At 37.3% G+C, this 25,858-nt stretch overlaps 1 protein-coding gene across 1 annotated transcript in view; it reads right to left on the reverse strand.

Annotated features, from left to right (window-relative positions):
- BRF1 (BRF1 general transcription factor IIIB subunit) overlaps positions 1 to 25,858 on the reverse strand; it is a 243,669-nt gene that overhangs the window by 39,034 nt on the left and 178,777 nt on the right. Inside the window, exons 12-15 of the mRNA XM_070931601.1 lie at positions 11,507 to 11,568; positions 10,979 to 11,060; positions 10,355 to 10,410; positions 253 to 509 (exon numbers count right to left, since the gene is read on the reverse strand). Coding sequence (XP_070787702.1) covers positions 253 to 509; positions 10,355 to 10,410; positions 10,979 to 11,060; positions 11,507 to 11,568 — 457 coding nt within the window. The remainder of the gene's footprint in view (positions 1 to 252; positions 510 to 10,354; positions 10,411 to 10,978; positions 11,061 to 11,506; positions 11,569 to 25,858) is intronic.

The raw sequence follows: 25,858 nt of genomic DNA on the forward strand, positions 1-25,858 counted from the left end.
TGAACTAGCATAACACATCTGAAAATTCTATCAAGGAAGCCATTGGCAGCTGAATTATGCATTTCTGGTAGATTCCTCCAGGCTGGATGATTAATCCATGCTGATACTGCCAGCTAATGTGACCTACAGATTCATTCTGGCTCACATACCACAATAAAAAGAACACTATTGCAATGTCAAAAAAACATTAACAATGCATCAGTTCTAGATGCATTGGTTACAATGCAAATTTAAAAAAAAACACTGTGGTACCTTTTTCCCACGGGGTTTACTGAATTGGCCACATTCCGATTCACAAGAGACTTTCTCCTTGATAACTTCTTGGTGCTGGTGCTGTCATCAGTGGTATCATCATCTTTCTTTGGTGTGCTACCTCCTTTGCTGTTGAGATCCCTTAACACATTATAATTAATTTTACTTGAAATCTTCTTCTGTTCCAACATTTTTTCAATTGCCTCTCCTGCTGTGCTGGCCTGGATCAGCTCCCGTTTCTTTGCAGACTTCTTGGGCTTAATTAAAACATAAGGAATAGGAGTTTTAGGGGGCAATGAGAATAATCTTGCTGAAATTAAAGAATGGGCTACAACTATATCATTTTCCAATGACAAATCATGGTGAACAGGAAGGGTAAGTGATTAGTTATAATAATGGTTTGTCAAAATTTTAGTATGATATTACCACACAGTAGATCCAGAGCTGGATACGTGAATAGGCTCTTGTGAATTTTCCTTCCCTTAAAAATGATGCACTGAAATAAGTTTTGTTTTGAATGGCCATCAATGTATTTATCATGTATGAATGCTAAAATGTAGGTTTTTAAAATATATTTTCCTTCAACATGTCAAGTCCCATTTTTAAAAGTTTTGTTTTGTTTTGAATGGCTGACAATGTATATACTATATACCAATGCTAAGATGTAGGCATTGGTAAGAAGATACGTTGAAGGAAAATAGGTTTTCCTTCAACAACTCAGGCCCCATTTTTAAGAGTAGACCCTGGAAATAAAATTTAATTGTTATCCAAATTTGAACTACTATGCCCACGGAAAGGGACAACTGAATTGGAAATGTAAATTTATTTTTCTTTAATTTTAGATCATAATGAAGCAACTAAGTGAGAAATTACTACTGCTTGTACTACAGTGCTTCCAGTTTTAGTGAATTGATTATGATAATGATCATATAGCTTATATGTTTTGACTGGATCTCTTCCAATAAAGGGAGAGGAGTGATAACTAAGTTTCAAGAGAATCAGGGTTGAATTATGAAAGAGTGACCCTGGAGTACTGATTCCACAATGATAAATTTGTAACTCTTATAAAGAAAATCAGAAGTTGTTTCTTTAAATAACTTTTTCTTTTTAAAGTTTTGTATATCTTTTCTTTTTCAAGTTCATTTTCTGTACTTTTTTCATCTTTTACTCATTTAAAAATCTCTAATAAAATTCTATTTAAAAAACAGATAGCATTTGACATTTACTAGCTACTATATGTAAGGAACCATAAAACCTTTACTTTTGCAAACATTTTTGCACCTGTATAAAGGGTGGTTTTTTTTAAAGGTGACATGATAATGGAACTATGAGTATCACATATATAGTTCTACCTGCCTGGGCCTAATTCATACTATACTCCCTTCTGTTCAATAGTTCATGTGCTGAGCTATATCTCCCTGCATCCCTATATGCAGGGGGTACTCCTGCATATAAAAACATGGGAACCTGCTGATGTGAGCTATGGAAACTTTTTATTGTTTGTGTGAATTGGCCTTCTGGGATTCCAGCTGCAATTCTCCTATTGTAACTAAAGGAAACCCAGTTATTTCCCCAGAGGCAATATTTACACAGCCTTGAATTGATTCTATTTAGCATTTATAGTCCAACCTGCATGCTAAAGTCTTGAGATGTATAGCAGCTCCCAAATGATTCCATTGAAGCAATCTGATTATGACAGTGTGGATTAGTTTCAATGTTAAGCATTGTGTCAGTTTAACTTTTACTCCAAAAGTCAGACCAGACTAGACATAATTCTTAATACTCATAATTCTCAATACAATAATGTCCTAAGTCAGCAGTCAGCATTCTGTCACCATCAAAGCTCTCTTTGCAACTCACACACAAAAAAACTACAACACCTCTCTGGCAAAAAAATCAATAGTGTGGTTTTCTACCATTTTGAGGTGGTAATTGTATAAAAACTGCAAGGTAAACTGTAAAGTATGCTTAAAATAATTGGAAATGAAAGAAAATACACTTCCCATCTGCAAATAGAAGAATCTCTCAAAATCTTCATCTAAAGGCATGATGCAAATCATATTCTTAATCAGTCCACTGCAGGTAGCAGTATCCTGAAAACTGTGGCCTTGTTCTTTAAAGAAGTCTATCCCTACCCCAACAAGTTGTTTTTTTTTAAAGGATGGGCCTAATTCATATCTATTCATATTAGAAAGCTCAAATTCATATCAGAAAGCTCAAACTGCACAAGGAGCTGCTGATACAGTTCTACAGAGGAATTATTGAGTCTGTCATCTGCACCTCCATAACTGTCTGTTTGGTTCTGCAACCCAACAAGACAGACACAGACTTCAGAGGATAATTAGAACTGCAGAAAAAACAATTGCTACCAACCTGCCTTCCATTGAGACCTGTATACTGCACGAGTCAAAAAGAGGGCTGTGAAAATATTTACAGACCCCTCGCATCCTGGACATAAACTGTTTCAACTCCTATCCTCAAAATGACGCTATAGAGCACTGCACACCAGAACAACTAGACACAAGAACAGTTTTTTCCCGAACGCCATCACTCTGCTAAACAAATAATTCCCTCAACACTGTCAAACTATTTACTAAGTCTGCACTACTATTGATCTTCTCATCATTCCTACCACCCATCTTTCCCACCTTCCACTTATGACTGTATGACTGTAATTTTGTGCTTGTATCCTTATGATTTGTATTGATATTGTTTCCTGATTGCTTTTTTGTACCCTATGACTATCATTAAGTGTTGTACCTTATGATTCTTGATGAACGTATCTTTTCTTTTATGTACACTGAGAGCATATGCACCAAGACAAATTCCTTGTGTGTCCAATCACACTTGGCCAGTAAACAAATTCTATTCTATTCTATTCTATTCTATTCTATTCTATTCTATTCTATTCTATTCTATTCTATTCTATTCTATTCTATTCTATTCTATTCTATGAGCTTGAAAAATTAGAGTATGTGAAAATTTAGATGCTATAAATACTTAAATATTTTGAGCCTCAATGTTTCTAGTCATTTATATTTATTATAACATAATTCTCCCTGCATTGTTATAAGGGTTCATGTAAAGAAAAACTAAAGTGTTACAGTAGAGATGAGGCGTAGAGGACAGGTTTTTTGAAACCGTTTTAACTACACATTCTACTACACACATTTATTTATTTGCTACTTCATTTATTTACCAGGCTATTCCAAGAGACATCAGGAGGTTTACAGAATAAAGCATACAAAACCTTTCGCAAACAATGACATAAAGCCTTCTTAAACTATTAATAAAAATAGGCTCTTTCCACTTAAAGGAAAGAAAATCTATAAAAGAATAACAATGCCTCTATTGCCCGTTATCACCTTGGGCAACATGAGCAGATACTCAGATTTCAAAAACTCTACAGAATAAAAGTGTTCCTTTCTTTCATGATACCAAAGTAGAAGTAATCCATACTTCTGAGATGAGTCAATTCTACAGAAACAGACCAGCCATCAAACAGGCCTCCCTCAATGCTTCTCCAACATTTCCAAGGCAGTATCTGAAATATTGATTCCCAGATTGAAAAGAGAAAGGGAAAAGAGGTTTTGGCTTTCTTCTGTATGATATCAGTTCAGATTGTAATGGCTTCTTCAGATGCCAGCTTGGACAATGAGGAAGAGCTGGATTCAGGAATTTCAGAGAGGAGTGGAAGAACATCAGGATAATGCAGGAGACTCTGTGACAGGAGTAGATGGGCAAGAGGAGGAGAGACTAGGAACATCGGAAGGGCTAATGGAAGAGCGACTGGACAAGCATCTGTCTGAAAAGGAGACAGAACAGTCACAGCTGCAACCAGGAAGCATGAATGCCAGCCAGAGGCACAGGGCAGAGAAGGGCACAGCTATAGCCAATTAGTGGAGACAAGGAGGAACTGCCTCCTCCACGGGATCTCAGGTCACATAGACACAAGCAGAGGGAGGTACAAAGGAGGTCAATGAGGCTACTTGTGAGGAGGCAGCCTCACCCCTCCTAATGAGTCGCAACAGACGGTGACTACTTAGTCTCAGGCGTAGAGGAGAGCTATGTTGAAGATAACCATTTGCTCCCTGCCATGCATGTGCTCTGACTTCGTGTTTCCGGACCTGTCCTTTGTTACTCAATCTTGTGCTTGGACCTTGCATTTTGGATATTGTATTGGAACTGTGGACTTGTGCTTGGACTTCGGACTGGTGTGGATTGGTGGATTTATCCTTCGATCTCAGACTTTGTATTTGGATGTTGACTTCATGCTTCTGCTGTGCAGACTCTGACTCATTGGGTTCTTGTACTTCTAGTAAAGGGGGACACACTAGGGGCTTGCTGTGCTTAAATAAAGCATTAAGACTCCTTGGTGTATGTGTGTGTGTGGACTGGGACAGGACATAAATATTTGCAGAGTACTATCATACTCATTCTCAAAAAACTTTTTTCAAGGAAATATATCAAACTTCTTCAATCTGTCTTCATAGATCTTAGTTTCTAACCACCTGATCATTTTTATTGCCTTTTTAAAGCCTTGTTTCAATTGAATCTTTCTCAAACGATTAAAAAAAATTCTCAAAAAAAATCATCTCAAGGATAATTAGGGGGATGGAGGCTAAAACATATGATGAACAGTTGCAGGAATTGGATATATCTAGTCTGGTGAAAAGAAGGACTAGAAGAGACATGATATCAGTGTTCCAATATTTGAGAGGCTCTACAAAGATGAGGGGGTAAAGCTATTTTCCAAAGCATTAGAAAGCAAGGCAAGAAATAATGGATGTAAACTAACCAAGAGAGAAGCAATCTAGAACTAAGAAGAAATTTTCTAACAGTGAGAGCAAGTGGAATAACTTGCCTCTAGAAGATGTGGGTGTTCCATCACTGGAGGTTTTTAAAGAGAGACTGGACAGCTATTTGTCTGAAATGATATAGGGTCTCCTGCTCAAGCAGGGGGTTGGACTAGAAGATCTCCAAGGTCCCTTCCAACTCTATTATTCTATGTTCTATGGTGACCAGAACTGGTCACAGTATTTGTGGTGGGTTGTGGCCAATGCATGCAGAATAGGTTCCTTACCTCCCATGATTTGAAAATTGTAGTTCTATTGTTTTGTTTGCAGCCACATCATACTGCTGGCTTATACTCAGTTTGCAATCAAGTACTTTGCCAAGAAATTAATCCATTTTAAATGGGTTCACTCAATTCACTGAACTAAATAGTAACCAAATGGGTTGGGTTTGCATAGTGCATTATTCCACAATAAAAACCAACCAAGCTTACAAATAAAGTTGCTCTATCTTTAATGACTGGATTAAGAGTATTACATAAACACAAGGATGGTAATACACACACACACACACACACACACACACACACACACACACACACACACACACATATATATATATTCCTTTATACTTGATATTTAATACTGATACCAAAGATGAATCACTCTCTCTCCCAAAAATTACAACCACCTAAAGGGCTCCAGAATATAAAAGATTTAATCAATTGTGGCATTACCCTTTGGGCATTATCCAAAGTATATTATCTAACATTAAGTTGCCTTGAATCTAAAAACATCAGGAGAGATAGCCAAATCATTTACTGTATCAACTGAAAACAATTGGGGGGGGGGGATAAAGTGACATTTCTGGATCCTTCCTCTATAACATTTACCAAGCAAATTCTCGCTTAATTTTCATTTTTAGATACCTGTAATTTAATATGAAATAGAATGAGAAGCTCACAGCCTGCAAAACTGTGAGCCTTTAGCATCACTTATCTCTCAATGTCTTCAGACCCGATATAGCTCTTACAGATATTCTTAGAAAATAATAATGGTTTGTTGTTGTTGTTAGTTGCGAAGTCGTGTCTGATCCATCGCGACCCCATGGACAACGTTCCTCCAGGCCTTCCTGTCCTCTACCATCCCCCAGAGTCCATTTAAGCTCACACCTACTGCTTCAGTGACTCCATCCAGCCACCTCATTCTCTGCCGTCCCGTTCTTCTTTTACCCTCAATCTTTCCCAGCATTAGGCTCTTCTCCAATGAGTCCTTCCTTCTCATTAGGTGGCCAAAGTAGTTTCATCTTCAGGACCTGACCTTCTAAATAACAGTCAGGGTTGATCTCCTCTAGGACTGACTTGTTTGTTCGCCTTGCAGTCCAAGGGACTCGCAGGAGTCTTCTCCAGCACCAGAGTTCAAAGGCCTCAATTTTTTGACGCTCAGCCTTTCTTATGGTCCAACTTTCACAGCCATACATTGCAACTGGGAAAACCATAGCCTTGACTATACGCACTTTTATAAAAATGGTAGATCATCGCAATGCATGTCTTGGTACAGAAATTTGTTGTATTGTCAAGTAAGATGTTTTATTGTGTTGTTCCATGTAACAAACTCATTCCTGCCTTATGTTGTATCTAACAACATCTTCAAAGAAATCTCCATACAGAACACATGAGCTGCAATCTGGTTGTGAAGGTATAAGGACATGTATGCCTGAATCTGGGTTGTCACCTGCAATTTGTTGACTCACACTAACAAACCGTAAACATAAAAATTGGCATTCCCATAATGAATTAGGCTGTACACTTGAAATACAATATGCAAGTGAATATACAATATTGTAAGTGAAAATGTGATTTTAGTTTAGCTTGGTGATAAACAAATTCTTGGATCCCAATGTACTTAGAAAGATCCTGTCCTTAAATTTCTAGATATATGATTTTCACAATGTATTCTTAGTTGGTGTTTCTTGGGACGTTAGTAAAAAACAGAGTAATTATGTCAAATGTGGCCTGTGCCTGCAGACTATCCTCTCTTCCCCTTCTTCATGCTAAAAAGTGATAATCTTTTAGTTGGCAATTCTTGACTAGGAAAGTCCACACACTCCTCATTGGTTTTTCTAAATGCTGACAATTCCCCATGACTCTGCTTCTTCATTTCTAAAATCTGGATTTGTCCCAGTTGCAGAAGAATTATTTTCAAGTGGTGCTTTTTATAAAATGTCAGTACAAAATAAATCACATTATTGCTACCCACAGACACACAAGCATAGAAGAAAAACTTACTGCAAATCTTTGTTCTGCTGATCTCGATGGAAATATCAAACAGCACGCTGCAGCCACTGCTGCAACATGAGACTCAAGGGATGCATAGATAGATCAAGTAAAAGCAAAGAACTATGTCCAAGGGCTCTCTGGGACTGCTATACTGTAGATCACTGGAAGCTGCCAGGAATGCATAAGTTGAAAATCTGCTGGAAAATGGGCCTGAATAAATGCAGTCCCCTGAGAAATGATATGTGATGCTCAAAGCAACTGCAATGTCAACTAGATGCATAATGCACTGAATTTAAATGCAGCAATAAAAGTGGAGGAAGCCGCTTTTAACAAATCAGACATTGGGTTCAGTACTGTCTGTACTCTGATAGATAGTTTCTCTAAGTTATAGGTTCCTCTAAGTTATCAAACAGGCATCATTTCTATCCCTATCTGAAGATTCTGGGAATCAAGCTTGGATTTATTTTGCATGCAAATCATGTACTCTGCTGTTGAGCTCTAGTCTCTGCTGCTGAATACAAAAATTGCAGGTGTGATGGGGATGCTGCTAGGATTTTATGAGGAAATGCAAAATGCAAAAACAGCAACTACTTGGCCAAAATGATGCTCCCAGTTTTTCAAAGAAATTACATCATTACTGCATCTCTCCAGCTTTTTCATTTGCAAGACAGAATCCAGACCTTAGTGATGTTTCCCTCTATGCTACTAGGGCTATTTAGCAAGACCATTTAGCAAGCCAAATTATGGATTTACTGAACATTAGGGTATCAGAATTAATGCAGCAAATAATATTTGCGCTAACTATGCATTATATCTTCATTGAGTTTTGGCAATCTATACCCTACCATCATCTCTCTCATAGATACTCACATTTAGATGTATAGAAAAATTTTATTAAAATCATCATGATTAATTTCATGATGGATTAACATAGAATGAAGTAGTATTTTAGAAAAAGAAGACTGGAATGTGCAGTTACTGCCAAGAAAAGAAAATCTGCTTCCCAATCTTTCTTTCATAATTATTGGGACAGAGTTTGGATACATAATATTGTCACTGCTGAAGAAAGGAGTGACTGTACAAATGACAACAACCCTGAATCTGCAACTGATCCAGCTTGAAAGAGGACAGTATGTCAGGTAAAAGAGTGGGGCAATTTCAGAATGTAGTACAATGGACTGCTTTAATAACTGAAAAATCTTCCCTGACAATTTCTGTCCAAAAGAGGGAATGGAATTTCATTAATGGGAAGAGAAAGCAAATGAACAACACAGGCTTCCCTGCTCTCTTATTATTGCAGATTAAAGAGTACTTTCTGAAGTATAAAAGTCTAACATAACTTCAACATATCTATTATAAATGTTTCTTCAATTTTTCAAAGAGAAAACTGGTATGAAAATGGGTAACTACTAAAGTTCTTATTGTGTTTATCTGTTTGTACCCTCAAGTTAGCCCAAACAGTGCATTATGCCTCAATAAGTTTTGAATCTGAGTGCCTAAAATCTGCTAATTTAAAGAAAGCATTAAAAATCCAGGGCCCATTGCTCCTGTGGAATTGAAATTTCCATGATGTTCAAATCAGTTTATTTGCAAATGTATGGCTGTTGCAGGATCCCCATGTTCACATGATCATGATTTCCAACATTCCTTGTCAGTTTCCTTAAAAGCAAAATAAATAAGGAAGTCAGCAGGAAGTCAGAAGTTGGTCCTGCTCCCACTGCTTTTTGCCTGCCTGTAGTCATTCCGTTTATCTGTTTAAGGTAAGCAAATATTGACTTATTATAGAAGTTGCCATTACATTCCTCTTAGATGATCATGGGACTATCTAGCATTGGGGTAAAAAAAAAGTATGATCAGCCTAAGGTATGAGCTACCTCCTGAAATACGAATGATCCCAGATCTCCGCACTTTCCGCAAGGCCCTGAAGACTTATTTATTCCAACAAGCCGGCCTAGTTTAAATGGTTTTAATGGGGATTTTTAATCTTTTAACTTTATTGGTTTTTGGGTTTTAAATTGGGAATTTTTTGATTTTGTAGATTTGGGATTTTAAATTGGTAATGCCGCTGATTTAATCTATTTTAGTTTTTTCTTAACTTTTGTACTATATGTATTTTAATTTCTGGCTGTCCACAGCCCTGAGTCCCCCTGGGGAGAAGGGCAGTATATAAGTTTAATTAATTAAATAAATAAATAAAATTTAATTTCACTCAAATCAGACTACACCAACTTTCTCTCAAAGGATGACCCAATAGGTCACAGGACTGGTTAGAAGCATTTACTTTTTTCTACCTATGGCAGCACTGAGTCACCACTAACTAATCTCAATAAACTAAGCACCTGTTAACTCTGCCAGCAAAACTGCATGGATGCAGTCCATAAAAATGTAGCTCAATTTGAGGCCAATCTTATCTTAACATGTCTAGCTATTCTTTTGTTAAGTAGGACAATCAAGCTTTGAAATACTTATTTTAAAAATAAATATATAATTAAGAAAGTTTGGATTACATATGATTTACTTTAATGACATTAAAAGCTTTACTGCAGTAAAAAAAAAAAGCCCACATCTAACTAGGAGTTGATATATATTTATGCACTACACATAAAACACGTTAATAATATACCTTAGTGATACGAGGATCTTAACAAACATATATAAGATAGAATGCACAAAAAGATATGCTTCATATTTATTTTAAAAATATAGAGAGAAAAAATAAATTGTAGTATTACAATCGTAATACAAGCAGTCTGTTCTGACAGTAACCAACCAATTGTACAAGAAAGCCCACCAATTTCCCAGCAGCTGGTCTTCCGAAGCAGACAGACAAGCAATCAAGATTATGATCCCATGACTTTTATTTGTTGGCCCAGCCCTTTTTTTGAAGCCAGCCAAACTGGTAAGATTGAGTTCTTATTCTAAAACACATTGGTGTTTACAGTGAAATACTTTATATAGGTCTTATCCAACAAAATTAAACATTGTTCAAATGTTTCTTTTGACATCATTGATTTCAAAAATATTATTTACCTTATGTTCTTTATATATACCAAGCTCTTTTTCCTTTGCTATCCTTGCTTCTTTTTCTAAAAAAAAAAAAAAAAAAAGGATAAAAGAGAAGTGTAAGCGGAATAATTTTTTAAGGAATCGGGGGTTGGAGGTAGAGGCTGAGACGGAAGCAAACACAGACTTGATTTTTTCCCTTCTGTAGCAGTGTCAAATCCAGAACAGTGGTCAGTAATGCAGTGTCACAGGTACCTCTGACTTGCCCAAATGAAAACAATGGAGCTAAGGTGGAGCTAAGGATGCCCGGCATTCATAGTTCTGAGGCGATCTTTCCTGAGGTTTGCAGTATTTTTATTTCATCATATGGTGGAGGTGGGGTACCTGTACTAACTACAAGATAGCACACACATGGCTCGTGTCTTTTTATTAAAGAATGAATTTAAGTCTGGGCTAAGTCTTCTTAAAATAATGTAACTATGATTTTCTTCAAACTGATCAGTTAGTTAATGTTTTGAGCCCTGTAAGTTTGTTTACTGCTTTTGTTTACTTTGTACGCCTTCCAGCCTAAGAAATGATCTGTAAACACTGTCATAAGCAAATAAAAAGCAAGCAAGACTCAACAGAAATGTTTTTATTTATTTTGCTTACCCTTTTGTTCCTTGAGATAATCTGCATTTTCCTTCATCCACAGTTCTGCTTTTATCCTGGCTTCTGAATCATTAAGTATGTACTAGAGATAAAGAGTAAAAAATGTTAAGATTTCTGCAGCAAATATATAGGCATTAGCACAATCCTTATTGTGTCCACCATTCTCTCTCAAACTAACTCATGCTTTCCCAAAGACTCTCTTTTATATTTAAAGTATAGATACTGATCTTAGAAACAAAACAAATAATTCATTTCTACTTATTCTATTGCTAGATTGCACACCTATACTTTTCTCTGTATACACATGCTTATTTACTACCAATCACCAGTTTCATTTAAATACAGAATTTTGTATTATTTTTTTGTGTAGCACATGTAATTTCAGAATATAGAATAACATTTATTTTTCTCAAGGGAAAAACAATAGCACTAGTTTTACTTTAAAAGAAAAAAAAACTCTGATAATTTTGAACATATCCTCATATGTATAGAAACAACTATGAGAGTTGGGGGTGGAAAGATTCTTACCATATCTATTTCACTGTCATCAATTCCACTTAGATCTAATTCACCATCTCCAGTATTTTCATCTAAACAGAAGTAAGACAAATTTTAATTATGGTATGCATTCATTCCAAATCAACTCCGATTCAATCTCTGGCTTTAATCATCTTAGAAATACAGTCTTTCTGATAACTGGTTTGCTAACAAAGCAATCATTCAGCATATGGGGCCTATCCATATTTTAAAAAAAGGGAAGATAGGATTTTTTCCCCCTTAACCACACTTTTCTCTAGTTATTGTTTCTTGTGTGAATACAAACTGTCACCGGAGTTAATTATTGTGGAAAATAGGTACAAACAAGGCTTGCCCCTCATCTCTTTAAGAATTGTTGTTAATATAATTCAGTGATAAACACTCAATTAAATGTAAAGTGAAGAAATGAGAGTTTAGGAACTTTTAAATGGCCCAAAGTCAAGGACATGCAATATCTAAATAGTTGCTGCATTCATCCATGTGAATGATGAATGCCACTGAGTAGCTTGCACTAATCATCATAACATCTGTTTTGTATGCATGAATGTACACATGGGAAATTAGAGGGATAACTAGGTAAAAGGCTAGCAATTGGGGAGGTCACTTTGAGTGTTCCTCACCCTGCTAGCCTAAGCAGTCCACCCAAAATCCAGGAAAATGAATTACAGTTGCTCGTTAGAAACCTGTCCAGATTTACATTCCACAATAGCGTGTAAAAGCAGCAGCTTCCCAGCACAGATGTCCAGCTGTCTTTCTTTTCTAAGCCCTGCTGTCTGCTCTTCTCTCTTACCTGCTGTTATTGTAAATAAGAAGGGCACAAAGGAGAAGATGATGTTTGGTCTCGAGAAGGGATATAAGCCTCTCTTCTCCCACTTTGTGAAGGCTAAGTCTCTAGTTTGCAATCTACAAGCTGTCCTGAAAATGCTCCAATCAGGCAAGTGAATGAAGAAAAAAAGCCTCCTATTGCATCATTGCCTATTGTTACTGAGTTATTAATCTTGAGAAAGACATGTTTCAAAACTGAACTACAGTAGTTTTACTGTCAAGAAATATCATAATGCTGTACAGATACAACCTAGCCTTGAGGGACAGGAAGCAGAAACTCTGGATACTCAATGCATTTTGAAGAAGTGGCTGCAAACTAAAGCTATGGATTAGAACACGTAGGTAACAATAAATACCAAAAGAAATGGGTACCAGAACTGGAAGAGGTCAACTTGCTTAGGATTCCATAAATCTTCTCAGTAATTAGTCTAAATATTAGAATATTATTGGGTAGTTGAAAACACAGTCACAGGTTCAAACGCTGTGACTGTGTTTTCAACTACCCAATAATATTCTAATATTCATGTTATTTGAAACATTTTGCACACTTATCTCCTGGGATATAGACAGATGATATACAATTTCAGTAGGCAATTTTATGTGATCATATATTGACTGAAATGCTTCTGGAAAAGGTTATTAAAAGACATATTTTAGTCATGAGTTCGTTGACAATTCAGCAAATGAAGTCTTGCACTGCAGTTATCTGCAGCTTTCTACTTCAGTTTTCACACGAGTTGAAGTTAAAAAATCCTAGCAGTTATCCATTCAAAAATGCAATGATGTTCTTTCAGCAATTTAGTCGATATGGCTTTGTTGTTGATTTCACATAAATTGCCTTTGCATTTAGTAAGCACATAAATGCAACCTGTACTTCGCCCTTCAGAATACTTAAGCATGTGTTGTTCCAAGCAGTGCTATTAGGCCATTCCAGGCGGAATGTTTTGCATTATTCTTATGCCACACAATTTGAGCTTGCAGATGGGTGAGGTCCCATTAAAAGGTAAGTGTTTATTTTTAGTTGAACTGATGTTGTCTAAACTGAGATACACAAATCAAAAACATCTCTTCATTTAATCTTTAAGTTGTAGCTTTTAAATACTGTCTTTTTAAAAAACTTAGTTTAATTCATGCATCTACTGGGCAAGGGCAAACATAATGTGAAGTGCATGTTTGAACTTGGCAACCCATTTGTTTATTGTGCATTTAGTATGGCCAAACTCCTCCTACAAGGCCAGGTTATTTGTTCATCCACTCCAGTGCTGTCAGCTCTGAGCAACTGGTGGACGTTGCCTGAGGACAAAATGCTGAGGTCTTGGCTAGTAATTATTACGTTTCTAAAATGCCATTTTACAGCAATCTGTCAGGGTATGAATATTCATAAACTGGAATAGATCAGCCAATGAATAGGCATAGCAACTAAGTCAGCCAATTGGAGCTGAGACAGACTGGAGCCAGGGCGTGTCTTAGTCTGCAGCTTCTGAGTCTGTGCAAAAAATTGAAACTGAAACTAAGCAATCTGTGCATGCTTGTCTGCTCTGCTGAAATGAAACTTAACTGTTCTCTCCTGCCTTGTGTTGTAACTGCTACTATGTTGAAGAAGAACTCTGATATTGGTATTGTAAATTATTATGTATATAAAGAAGTTAATGAATCCTGCTGCATCAGTCTGCCTGTGTGTGCTTTCTGGATTTAATTTCTGCAACAAACTCTGACACAATCTATTGCCAAATTTTGATGGTGCTGTCCCAGGGAGTTTCAAGGAAGTACACAAAAGGGGTTTGTGTCAATTTTAAACTCACACATTATAGATGGCTCAACTCTACCAGAGAATCATAGCAGTCTGTCATACGATCACCTGTTTGTATTTTTAAAAAATATAACAAGGAAGCAAAAACCATAATGTTAATATTAAAATTAATTATATTACAGGAAGATACTGGGAAGTCTGCAAAATGTTTCAACTTTGATCAGTTTCAAATTTGAAATGCTCTATTTTGAATGCAAGACACAGAAGTACAAATAGTCCTCAATTTACAACTATAATGGGGACTGGATCTTCCATCACTAAGCATTAAATGAGTCATGCCCAGTTTTATGAGGGGGGGGGGCTACCGTTGTTACGCATATCATAAAGACATTAAGTGAATCCAGCTTCTAGCTTTGCTTGTTGGAAGTCCCCTGGGAAGGTCACAAATGACAATCACATGACCCTGGGATGCTGCAACCATCATCAATACATGGTTGCAAAGCATTCAAATTCTCATCACGCGACTGTCATATAAATGCAAGGACCAGTCATAAGTCATCTTTTAGCACCATCTTAACTTTTAACACTCATTAAACAAATGCTTGTAAGTTGAGGACTACCTTATGTCAAATTTAAAAAATCATTTTTTTCTGCTTGAAATATCACCCAAGTGATTGGAACAGTCTGTTTTACACTTCAAATTGTGGCTTTAGCCTGGGAGTGCGTTAAACAGTTTGGATTCAAAATGTTTTGTTAATGCAATTACTCTTCATACATTTAATAATTTTCTGTTCAGATCATATTATAAATTACATTTTGTCTGCAGCTTTTGAAAGGGGACTAGAATCTGTACTCCAGAGTCTAGAGAAGCTGCGCCTGACTCTGTGGTCTCAGTTGGGTTCCCTGTTTCAAACCATAACTAATCTTGGTTAAGTGTCTTGAATGTAGATCTTTCCTTAAGAACACAGGAAGTAAGTTGGGGGATGAGATCCAACATGTTTTCCAGAACTCTCAACAATTGAGAAGGAGACCAGAATGATCCACCTTTTCATTTTCTATCTTATTCTGTCATAAATGGACAAATTATATGATAAATTCCTACACACACATATGCAGCTTTGAACCATAGCAAACATGATCCACTGTATAAAATAAATATTCTCAAATATATTTGGAAATTTCATTAAAAAGAAAAGTACCTGGTGCATTAGAATTTAAAACTAGTCTGTAAACTAGACCATTTCCATGAATAGCAGATGCATTTTTGTGTCAACATTTTAATTTAAACTTGTCTTGGAATTTGTGCCAATTGTTTCCTCTGTCAACATTAAGAGAGAGAGAACTCATTTACCAACTGATGAATTGCAGAACAAGGAACTGATCCGAAATAAGCACAACCTTAACTCAGGAGAGGGAGGAGGACATGGAGTAATTGAAGGCTACTGGTCCTGTCTACAAATAGCCACTCTTCATTTCATCTGACAGGCATTTATTAAGTGAAAAGAGTACATGGGGCTTTCAAATACCCAAATTTTCTGTCCCCTGTAAATAAAGAAATTGGACTATTAAATCAACATTCACTATAAGGGTCAAATCTGAGAAAGAAAAACAGCTGTTCTAACGCACCACAGTAAACTCCACTGCAATCATCAACAAAACTAGCTAATCTGTTTTAACTGCCAAGAGGGCCATCTATGGTCCATAAAGCACCTTGCTTTAGAAGTAGAGAGGAAAGTTGATCCCAATTCTTGGCTCCTTTTTCAAGTGAAATATACAATGGCGTCCTCTTTCCAGTTAAACAAATATTCTAAATAATATTCTCTTCAATAACTCCCATGAAATGAGAGGTTATTAAAAGACATATTTTAGTCATGAGTTCGTTGACAATTCAGCAAATGAAGTCTTGCACTGCAGTTATCTGCAGCTTTCTACTTCACAGTTTTCACACATGAGTCGAAGTTAAAAAATCCTAGCAGTTATCCATTCAAAAATGCAATGATGTTCTTTCAGCAATTTAGTCGATATGGCTTTGTTTACTATTCTTTTGGCCCGTGATCTTAAAACAGCAGAGAGTCTGGATCGTTTTGATGAAAATCATGACACATTTTGCTTTCTTCTTTTGCTTTTTTTTTTCTTTCTTCAAGAGGAAGCCAAAGCCTGCAATAGAGTTATGGATTTGGGGGGGGGGGGGCGCCCCCGCGGGGGGGAGGGGGTTGCCTGTTGTTTTTTTTAAAAAAGAGGTCCCGCTTTCGACTATTAATCCTATAAGCAGATCAGAGAGTGCCTTTACAGTTAAGGAGCAACTCTCTCCCTTTTCTGCCCGTTTTAATCTCTCTGGTGGAACCAGCAGTTTCCGCAGCTTTCCATCAAGTCTCCAACTCAATTATAGTCCTTGAAAGCGTCTGTCAGGCCCTTCGTGCTCTTATTGCTGGCTCCCTGTTCTAAAATCTATAGAAACTGAACATTAAGGCTGAACGAGAAAAGAAAGGATCCATTTCTCAAAGACCGAGTGTGCAGTTTTATTCAGCAAACCTCCAGGTTTTATATCTTTTGCATGTTTCATGCAGGCCTTGGAAAGATTTTTGCTGTGACCTTGCAGGCAATCCTGGTCAGGATACCATAATTAAATGAACCACTGGTCAAATTCAATATAAAGGCAGCTTCACACATTCATGCCTGGACAGGAAAAGCTGCACTGCTAACTACTGTTTTGCTACAGCCTCATTCTTCCATTTCCTATCTCTTTGCCTGTGCGACACTGGTACAAAACAGGCTCAAAATTGCTTAATGGAAAGATGGCAGTATGTAGCAAGGCTGCCCCGTGTTCCAAGTCTCAGGGAAAAGAAAATGAAAATCCTATTCATTTGCTGAGGTCTTTGAGAATTACAGAAGGTCTATAAAGGTAATCTTTAATTTATGACCATTCATTCAGCAACTTTCCAAAGTTACAGTGGTGCTGAAAAAAGGAGTTACAACTTGTCCTCAAACTTACAATGGTGGTCACATACTCAAAATCCAGACACTTTACAGCCCACCCACACTTATGTCCACAGGGACATTTCAATTCACCTATCTTCCCTCATCTATGCTCTTTTGGCCCACTGTCCTCCTCAGCATCAACCACTCTAGCTGACTTTCTTGCTCCCACTGCTAACCAAGGCAACTGCTGGCCTCAAAAGGTTTTCTTCCCCAGGGGACAAACAGCTGTTTCCTTGCAAGACCTGAAGAAGATGGTCTCATGTGGTCAGCACACCTTGTCAGCAGAGGGAGGGGGAAGCAAAACCTGAGGCAGCAGGGGTCTCAGAGGGCATGGTAGCAAGAGCAGCTGTGGCCGAGACTGGACTGAAGCAGCTGTGGCTTCTAAGGGTGACAAGTAGTCCCCTTGCACCTTGCTACAGGGCTGGGCTGGCGCTAGGCTTCATGGATATAGGAGAGAGACTGGCAAAGCCAGGGGGAAGAATTAAATGAAGCATCAGTTTAGAATCATTACGTAACCACTTATCTAGGTTTGTACAGATGCTAACCATTAGTCGGAGGAGATTCCTGTGCATAAGCTGTAGTAATGAATCTAAGTTAATTAGATTAAATTAATTTTAATTTTAAATTAATCTAATTAATCATTTAATTAGAACCTTCATGTATTTTTTTTTTGTATTTTGTTGTTTTGCACCTGTCAATGCTGCACTGAGGCTCAAGGGCTTCTTGCAATCCAGAACACACCAAGCTGCCCCTTTGCACTGTGCTACTATGGCAGGCTGGAGTGGGCTTCACACTCTGAAGGGCTTTGAATTCACAGGTTTTGCAGCTCCAGAACTGCAGTACCTCAAGAAGCCACTGAGCAGCAGTATATTCTTTCCCCAATCTGCCTGTGTTCGTGCCATACTGCAGCGTGCGCACACATACATCCATGTGCATGCAGCTTGTGCCAATCCGCCCAGGACCTATTGCACCCGCTGCAGTACCCTGCACTCCTTATCTGGCACTCCTTCCACTTTCCACTTAACAACCTGCACCGTGTGGAATTATGCAGCAATGGGAACTGCTGCCCCTAAGTAATGCAGTTCTGTGACATCACATGGTGACATCACACCATGACTGCATAGTTTAGCAATGGAAGTTCTGGTCCCAGTTGTGATTGTACATCGAGTATTACCTGCAATTAGGTTAGCTGCTGCTATTCATTCTGTGGTTATAGTACCTAATGTTTAAAATAGATTTCTGGTATGTTTTACTGTTCTTTGACAGACCTGGCATCAGAAGCCTAACTAGCCTCCTGCAGAGATTTCGCTGTCAAACAGAGAGGTCCTAAGACACCTTTTATCTCCTAATGGAAGACTGGCCTACCAGACTCCTTTCCCAGGGGAAGCCAAACGGCACTTGAAGAGGTAGAGATGCAAGCTTCAAAAAGATAAAATGGGAAGCAGAAAGTGAGAAACCTTCCAGAGGTCCTTGTAATGACAGAGACAGCTCTTGGGCAATTTTTTATTTCCCGGTGGGAAAAGCACTATTTATTCACTTATGCAGTCTTCTATACTGGCTTGCACAGAGTCTTAAATACTTATTGGGTAATCACAGAATCACAGACAGCATTAACTGAAAGGGATCTTCCAACTCCCTGCGCAATGCACAGCATGGGAATGATCTCCCATTTTCCGATCCTCTTACTTCTTTTCTGTATTCATGCAGAAAATTCTTCTCAGCACCAATAAAAGAGACATAAGAAAAGTATGGATCTGCTATTAACCAGCCCACAGAGAAACAAGAAAGTATGGATCTGCTATTAACCAGCCCACAGAGAAACAAGAAAGCATTTCTGGAGAGAGATTTGGAAGAACTTCCTACTTTCTAATACTTCTCTATCTCACTGGTACTGACAAGAAAGGACGCCTACCAAGAAAGAGCATGGAGTGGGGACCTACTGATACTTTACCCTGCTCTGTTATTTTATTTTATTTTCCTCTTCTGGTAAATAACTCTGGCAAATAGCTTTGACGGACATGAAAAAGTTACCCAAACTAGTATTTCAAAACGTTCTAATTATTTACTGTTTTATTTTTATTACTGAGTAAGCACCTGAATGGAATCCTGAGATAGACATGTACAACATGCCTACTGATGATATTGTACCCTCTGTTGATGAATGACTTTATCTAGCAGAAAACAGAATAACAGAGTTGGAAGGGACCTTGGAGGTCTTCTACTCCAACCCCCTGCTTGGGCAAGAAACCCTACACCACTTCAGACAAATGGTTATCCAATATCTTCTTAAAAACTTCCAGTGTTGGAGAACCCACAACTTCTGGAAGCAAGTTATTCCACTGATTAATTGTTCTAACTGTCAGGGAATTTCTCCTTAGTTCTAAGTTGCTTCTCTCCTTCATTAGTTTCCACACATTGCTTCTTGTCCTACCCTCAGATGCTTTGGAGAATAGCTTGACTCCCTCTTCTTTGTGGCAGCCTCTGAGATATTGGAACACTGCTTTCATGTCTCTCCTAGTCCTTCTTTTCATTAAACTAGACATACATAGCAGCTTCATGTAGATGTCGAATAGCCCTGCTGTCAGCCTCCCCCTTTTTATTGCTTGCTTGCTCAGCTGCCATTGTAACGGGGGGAGGGGGGAACTATCTGGATGTCGGGGGCAGGGGGAAGTGAGCTGGTGGAGTAAATGAAGAAAGTTTTCCTCAGCGTCTCTCTGCAGCTGGGAAGAGTGCTGATAACCACTCAAGGTCAACCGGCGTGGCATACCAGGAGGATGGAACCATTGGAAGCTGCACCCCACATGACCCCTGGGGGGGGATGTGGATTGGATAATCCTGACCAGACGATTGGGGGGAGAGTTTTAAGGATGATTTCAATATGTGATTTTCGCGCCTATTATCTCAGACCTTGCTTTTCTTTGGTTGCATTCAGTTCATACTCAGTAAAAGTACCTTTCTCTATGAAAGTGGAGTCGGGGTTTTTCTTTCTTGAGTATTGAAAGGAGGCATACCTGACAGAACCAAGCCCTGAGGCACCTCACATAAAAGATAGATAATAACACACACATACATGAATTTCACTATGTTTTGTTGTGATGGTCATTTTATTGTTTTAGTATTTTTAATGGTATATAGTTATTTTACTTGTAGGCTGATTCTCTCTTTTTTGGTATGCCATGCAGAGTTCTGTTCTATTTAAACAAACAAAGAAACCTAGGCTATTTGTATACATTATTTGGCTATAAACATTCAAGAAAAATACTGAGTGGGTTATAGAAAACTAATATAAAATTACTGAAACAGTATTACTTCTACAATATTTCAACATATATTTTTTTAAAATCCAAAAATGAAAGTCTCAAATCATCAAGGATATAATATTTAAACTATTTTTAATATCAACAAACAATAGATTTATAACAACTATTAATTTTTACACAGCAAATTAGACCATGCACACATGAAACGATATTAATCAGTACTTCCATTAGATCAATCAAGAACCAGTTTAAATGCTGAGAATGAACAAAGTATCTTCAGTGCATGATTTTAATCTCCACTAAAAAAACTGCAGGCAATGCTTGTTGAAACCTTTAAAATCCAAGTCCAAGAACTTGATGTAGGAGATGACCAGGCTGAACCCAAGGGAGGAATCAAGCATGTCGTAAGTCACGAGTCCCTGCACACCCGCAAGAGATCCAGCCCACCTTGAATGCCTCTCTTATCTCTCGCTCATTTCCCTTGATCACTAGTTTGTCAGATTCTTGTAGAGAGTTTAAGTTTGTAATAAATCTTTATACTCATTTGAACTGCCTGAATCTCCTGATTTCCCCAGCACTTGATACTTATTATATTCTAATGCTTCTGGCCACTTATAAGAAATAAGGAAAAGGAAATTGCAATTTTGTTTTTCAGAAAATTTGCAAAATTCAACTTTTCTTGTAGTATTTAGGATTACCTTGCTGCCACCTTGATTTTGTAAGGAGCAGCGAGTTTTCTTTTAGACCCTGAGAACAATAGTGCTTCATTGTATAATATGTTTTGCTTACATCCTGTAACTTTCATTGACGTCATCATTTTAAAAGGCCTACAGCTATTTAAAAGAATAAAACACTATTTGAAATTATATTGTCAAATAAGCATAGCACTATTAACAATTCATATCTCAAGAACTGGAAACAAATCTTTATCCAAATAAGGATTCCCTTACAATCAACCAGTAAATGAATTGCACGGAATCTTCTGGAGCTTGTATTATTTAGAACCATTCGTTTTTCTTGTAATATTTAATCCTGTATTGTGCCATGAAATAAAATAGTGTTGCTATTTGACTCCCTAATGTTATAATATTTAAAATACACTGGCAAGAAAGTCATGAAGTCACTATGGCAAAAATTATTAAGTTAACAAGTAAGTATGGAATACTACATTTCTTTGAAGTGTGAACTTTAGCCCTGGAATACAATTATAAGTTGATAATAATTAGGTATTTTTCATAAGCCTTGAACCTTGCCTAAATTTGATAATGGTCAAGCTGAGGGTTGTTATGGAGAATTATCACAGCATCAGACAGATAAAACTGCTCAAAACCTGAGCTGAAATGGACCCTAGCTGGTCAAGAGACAACTGGGATTTTACCCTGTGAAGTCATCAGGGATCAGTTTGTTAGTCTGCAACTCCAGATGAAGTGGATAGGGCTTCTGGCAGTGTCATTTTTCACTTGGATTGCTACCCTTTCTGGTTGGTTAAAACCTCTCAATTGTTTCTGGAAAGCAGTTTCCAGAAAAAGTTGAAAGCAGCTCTTTATCAGAGGGCCTTTGAGGTTTGACGTCATGCATTGTTTCCGGTGTTTTAATATATCTGTAATAATTTTGATTATTTTACTTTGTCAATTATTGTGACCTGCCACATCTTCTATGATTAATAAATTAATAAAAACAACTGGCCATATAATCAGCATGTCATGGAATACACTCTCACGTAATCTCCCTTAAATCGAGATATTTGTGCCATCCATCTCATCTAGAGAAAATTGCAATATACTATATCTATAGCATTTCCAGAGGCCATTACAGAAATTACTTCATCAAAAAATGAGATTGTTCATGTTGACTTTAAATAATTACCAGATTGTTTTCAGGGTACTCACAGTTCTTTTCATGATTTGCACTAGAATTTTCCCAGATATTGGTAACAAATCAATTTATCTATAGTTCCTGGGATATTCCTTCCCTACCTTTTTTTTTTAAACACAGAGACAAAGTTTGCCCCTTCCAATCATTTGGCACTTTACCAATTGTCCAAGATTTCTCAAAGATAATATATAATTAATAATACATAATGATCAGGTACTTTTTGTTGCTACCCTTGGATGAAAGTAACCTGATCATAGAGGTTTAATCTCATCTTCTTACTTGTTGAAGAAGATTATACTAAAATAGAATTGAATAGCTCCTTGGAATTTTTTTATTTTTATTTTTCTGGTGGGGAGAAGTTGGTTACGTGTTAGCATTTTGCAATTTCAACAGAACAGCTGGTTTATTCAGTCTTTGCTTTATACTCTGAATGTGTCTAATGAAGTATTTTTTGTTATTGTTAGAATCCTTCTGTAACTTATTCTGAGCATGTATTTTTTGAACCCCAGCTCTATGGTTCTGAGTTATTGCTCAATACTCTTGTGAACGGTTTCATTTTCCATTTCCTATCTGCATTACTTGTTGTTCTTTTCAGATCTTTTTTATGCCGGATACTATTCTTTTTTTGTGGAATGAGAGGATGGATAGATGAGAATATCAACTGATCCCCCAAGCCGTTTTCTGAAATTTTCTGAGATTTTTGTGTCCATGGTGATATAATTGTATATCTTTTCTACAGCATCATTTGCTCCCACATGTATTAGCATGAAGAAATAATTATCCATGGAGCTGAAAACTTTTGGAAGATGTTCTGTCATGTCCCTAATCCTTGCTCCTGGCTGTTGATAATCTTCACAGGCAAATGGGGTCAGTTAATAACTCATACTAACAAATCACCAAGTTTCAAGATTCTTCTTTGTCTTCTTATAAGGCACAGTTGTAGTAGCCTCTCTGCCCTTTAGGGATTGATCATCTTGTCTTTTTTTCTTCCTTTGAACATTCAAAGTCTGTTTCATTGAGAAGGACCTGAATACTGTTTTGGCATTCATGTGTTATACAGTATCTTCTAAAGAACCTGTTTGTGGATGCCTCTCTGTTTTCAACTCCATGGATAATTAATGCTTCATGTTAATACACCTGGGAGCAAATGATATTGCAGAAAAGATGTACAATTATATCACCATGGGCATGAAAATCACAGAAAATTGTTCCAATTCTGGATTCTCTTCCATATGGAGAATTACTTCCTCCATTTATGATGTTGTACTTCCTTTGTTTGATTTCTGAGCTACTTGTGAGCCTCCCAGAGTCTTGTATTGATATGGACAACTGGGGGGGAGGGGGGTGTTTCAAAATTCCTGGAGATGTTTTATCTATAATAACTTTTTAGATGTTCCATGAATTTTCTTAAAGTTTAATCTTAGTACAAATTTGTTTGTGGACAATTTAAACTATAGGGCTTTTCTTAGTTATGTAACATCAAAAAGACTTATTTTTGCTGCATAATTATTATGTTACCATTGCTATTTATGTTTGTTTAAAGCCCAAACATATGAAACAAGACTTAATTCAACAAAACCTATTTCCCTTATGTACAATTCTTTTTTCTTTTTTTTTTTTTTTTTTTTTTTTGCACATGGTGAAGTTATATTCTAACAATTAAAAATCAAACCCACCAGGACTTTTAACATTACAGAGCAAGAACAGACTTTGGCTGATTTAGTTTTGCTCCACTTAACATTTTCCCCATCACAAAATGAAATTAAATCCTGAAATCAGTTTTGATGTACTAGGCAGTTCCTTAATACCAATGTTAAAAGACAAGTGGGAAGGTCAAAAAAACCTACAACTCATCAAATGTGTAATGAGAAAATGAGAATCTGACCTGTTATATCTGTCTCAGGAATGTATTTTATCTTGAAATATACAAGAAAGCTAAATTTGTCATTCCTCCCCCCCCCGCCACCTTCTTTAATTTTTTTTGATAAAGAGTCTTTCCCAATGAAATTTTGCCATGGCAACAAATCAAGAGAGACTTGCAAATCTAAATAGTACCACCATTGAAGATTTCACATACAGTATTCTAACTGCAACTTTAGTGTGCTTCATTGCATGATTCCAGTCTTCCCCAAAACTGGCATCTTCTTAAAATTGCTACCATGCATGCCAGATGGATTACTGGGAATTGTAGTTCTAACATCAACATACCAATCTTTTGAGACCAGTTTAAAAGAAATGAATGCAAGTATGTAATAAATTGAAGATACTCTAAAAAAGTATAAATGAGGCAGAGAGAGGGAAAAAATCACCAAACATGTCTTCTTGATCGATGATACTGCTACTACAAGTACAGAAATTCTACTTGTACCTCAATGATTACTGTATTTTTCGCACTATAAGACACACTTCCCTCCCCCCCCAAATGGGTGGAAATGTCTGGGCATCTTATAGAGCGAATATTGCGGCAGGGGGGAGAGGGGTTGGTGTGGCGGTGCAAGCGATCCCCACCATCTAGAACAGTTCTTCAGTGGTATTCCGGGACGCTGATCCAACCGCCAATCAGCTGCTCGGCAACAAAGGCCCCAGTGTTTCCTGGCGGCAGCTCAGTTCAGTTGACCGATGGTGGACGCAACAGAGCAGAGCCCTGATGAGCGTGCGATAACATGCTGAAGCTGACCAGGCTGTTTGCTGCAAGGATGCTAGGCAGATGAATATCGGATGGATACTGGGAGGCACAGGTAGATTTTTTTTTCTTGTTTTCCTCCTCTAAAACTAATGTGCATCTTATGGTCAGGTGCGTCTTATAGTGCGAAAAATATGGTAAATCTTCTTTGCCAATAATTTAAACCAATATAACAGATTAATATAATATCTAGAAAAATCAGAATATCTTTTACAAAAATTGTTTTCATCATGCATTTTTAAAAATGGAAGCAAATTAAGCTGTTGCAAAAATAAAGAGAATAAAATTGAGCCAAAATTATTTCTATTCTAATCAATTTCTGACATTTACGAATTTGAAACTTCATTTCAAGCAATAGCTGAAGCTGAACTGTGGCAATTATTCCTTATCTCTTTTTTTGATGATGATGATGATGATGCAGCGGCAAATATGAGGGGAGTGGCATTTTCAGAAAGGGGAAAAGTGGCAATTGGGAAAGAGGAGCCCTCAGAAAAATGTCATGCTAGAGCATTGGGGGGGGGGGGAGTGGTAATCACAAGGGTCATTCCTGCAGCTGCTACAATCACTGTATGTTGGAAAAGAGACTGAAGAAAATCATATGCAAGTAGTCCAATGAAATAAATATAAATAAAACATGAACTAAATCACAAATGATATCCTCTTAAGGTGGATAAATATTTTAAAATCCCACTTCCTATTCAGTGGACATATGATTCCACTCAAAAAGAGAGGGAGAATTAACTATTTTGGGAGCAACAGGGCAAACAGCCTGGAGGCAGAAGTTGGAGACAATGGGTGGGGGGGGGGGAGGGGGTTGCGTTGCCAGTTCTACAAAAGGCCACCATCAAAGTTCCAGCTGGTTATGACTTCGTTGTGCAGGATGAAGGGATAGAAAGAAGGAACATTTCCAGTTGCATTTTTTGGAAAGACAAACAGCTCAACTGTAAAACAGCAACATACTGTAGTAATTT

Source organism: Pituophis catenifer, unplaced genomic scaffold (assembly GCF_029215685.1).
Source record: "Pituophis catenifer annectens isolate HBS135680 unplaced genomic scaffold, rPitCat1.0.hap2 SCAF_1, whole genome shotgun sequence".
NCBI classification, from domain to species: Eukaryota; Metazoa; Chordata; class Lepidosauria; order Squamata; family Colubridae; genus Pituophis; species Pituophis catenifer.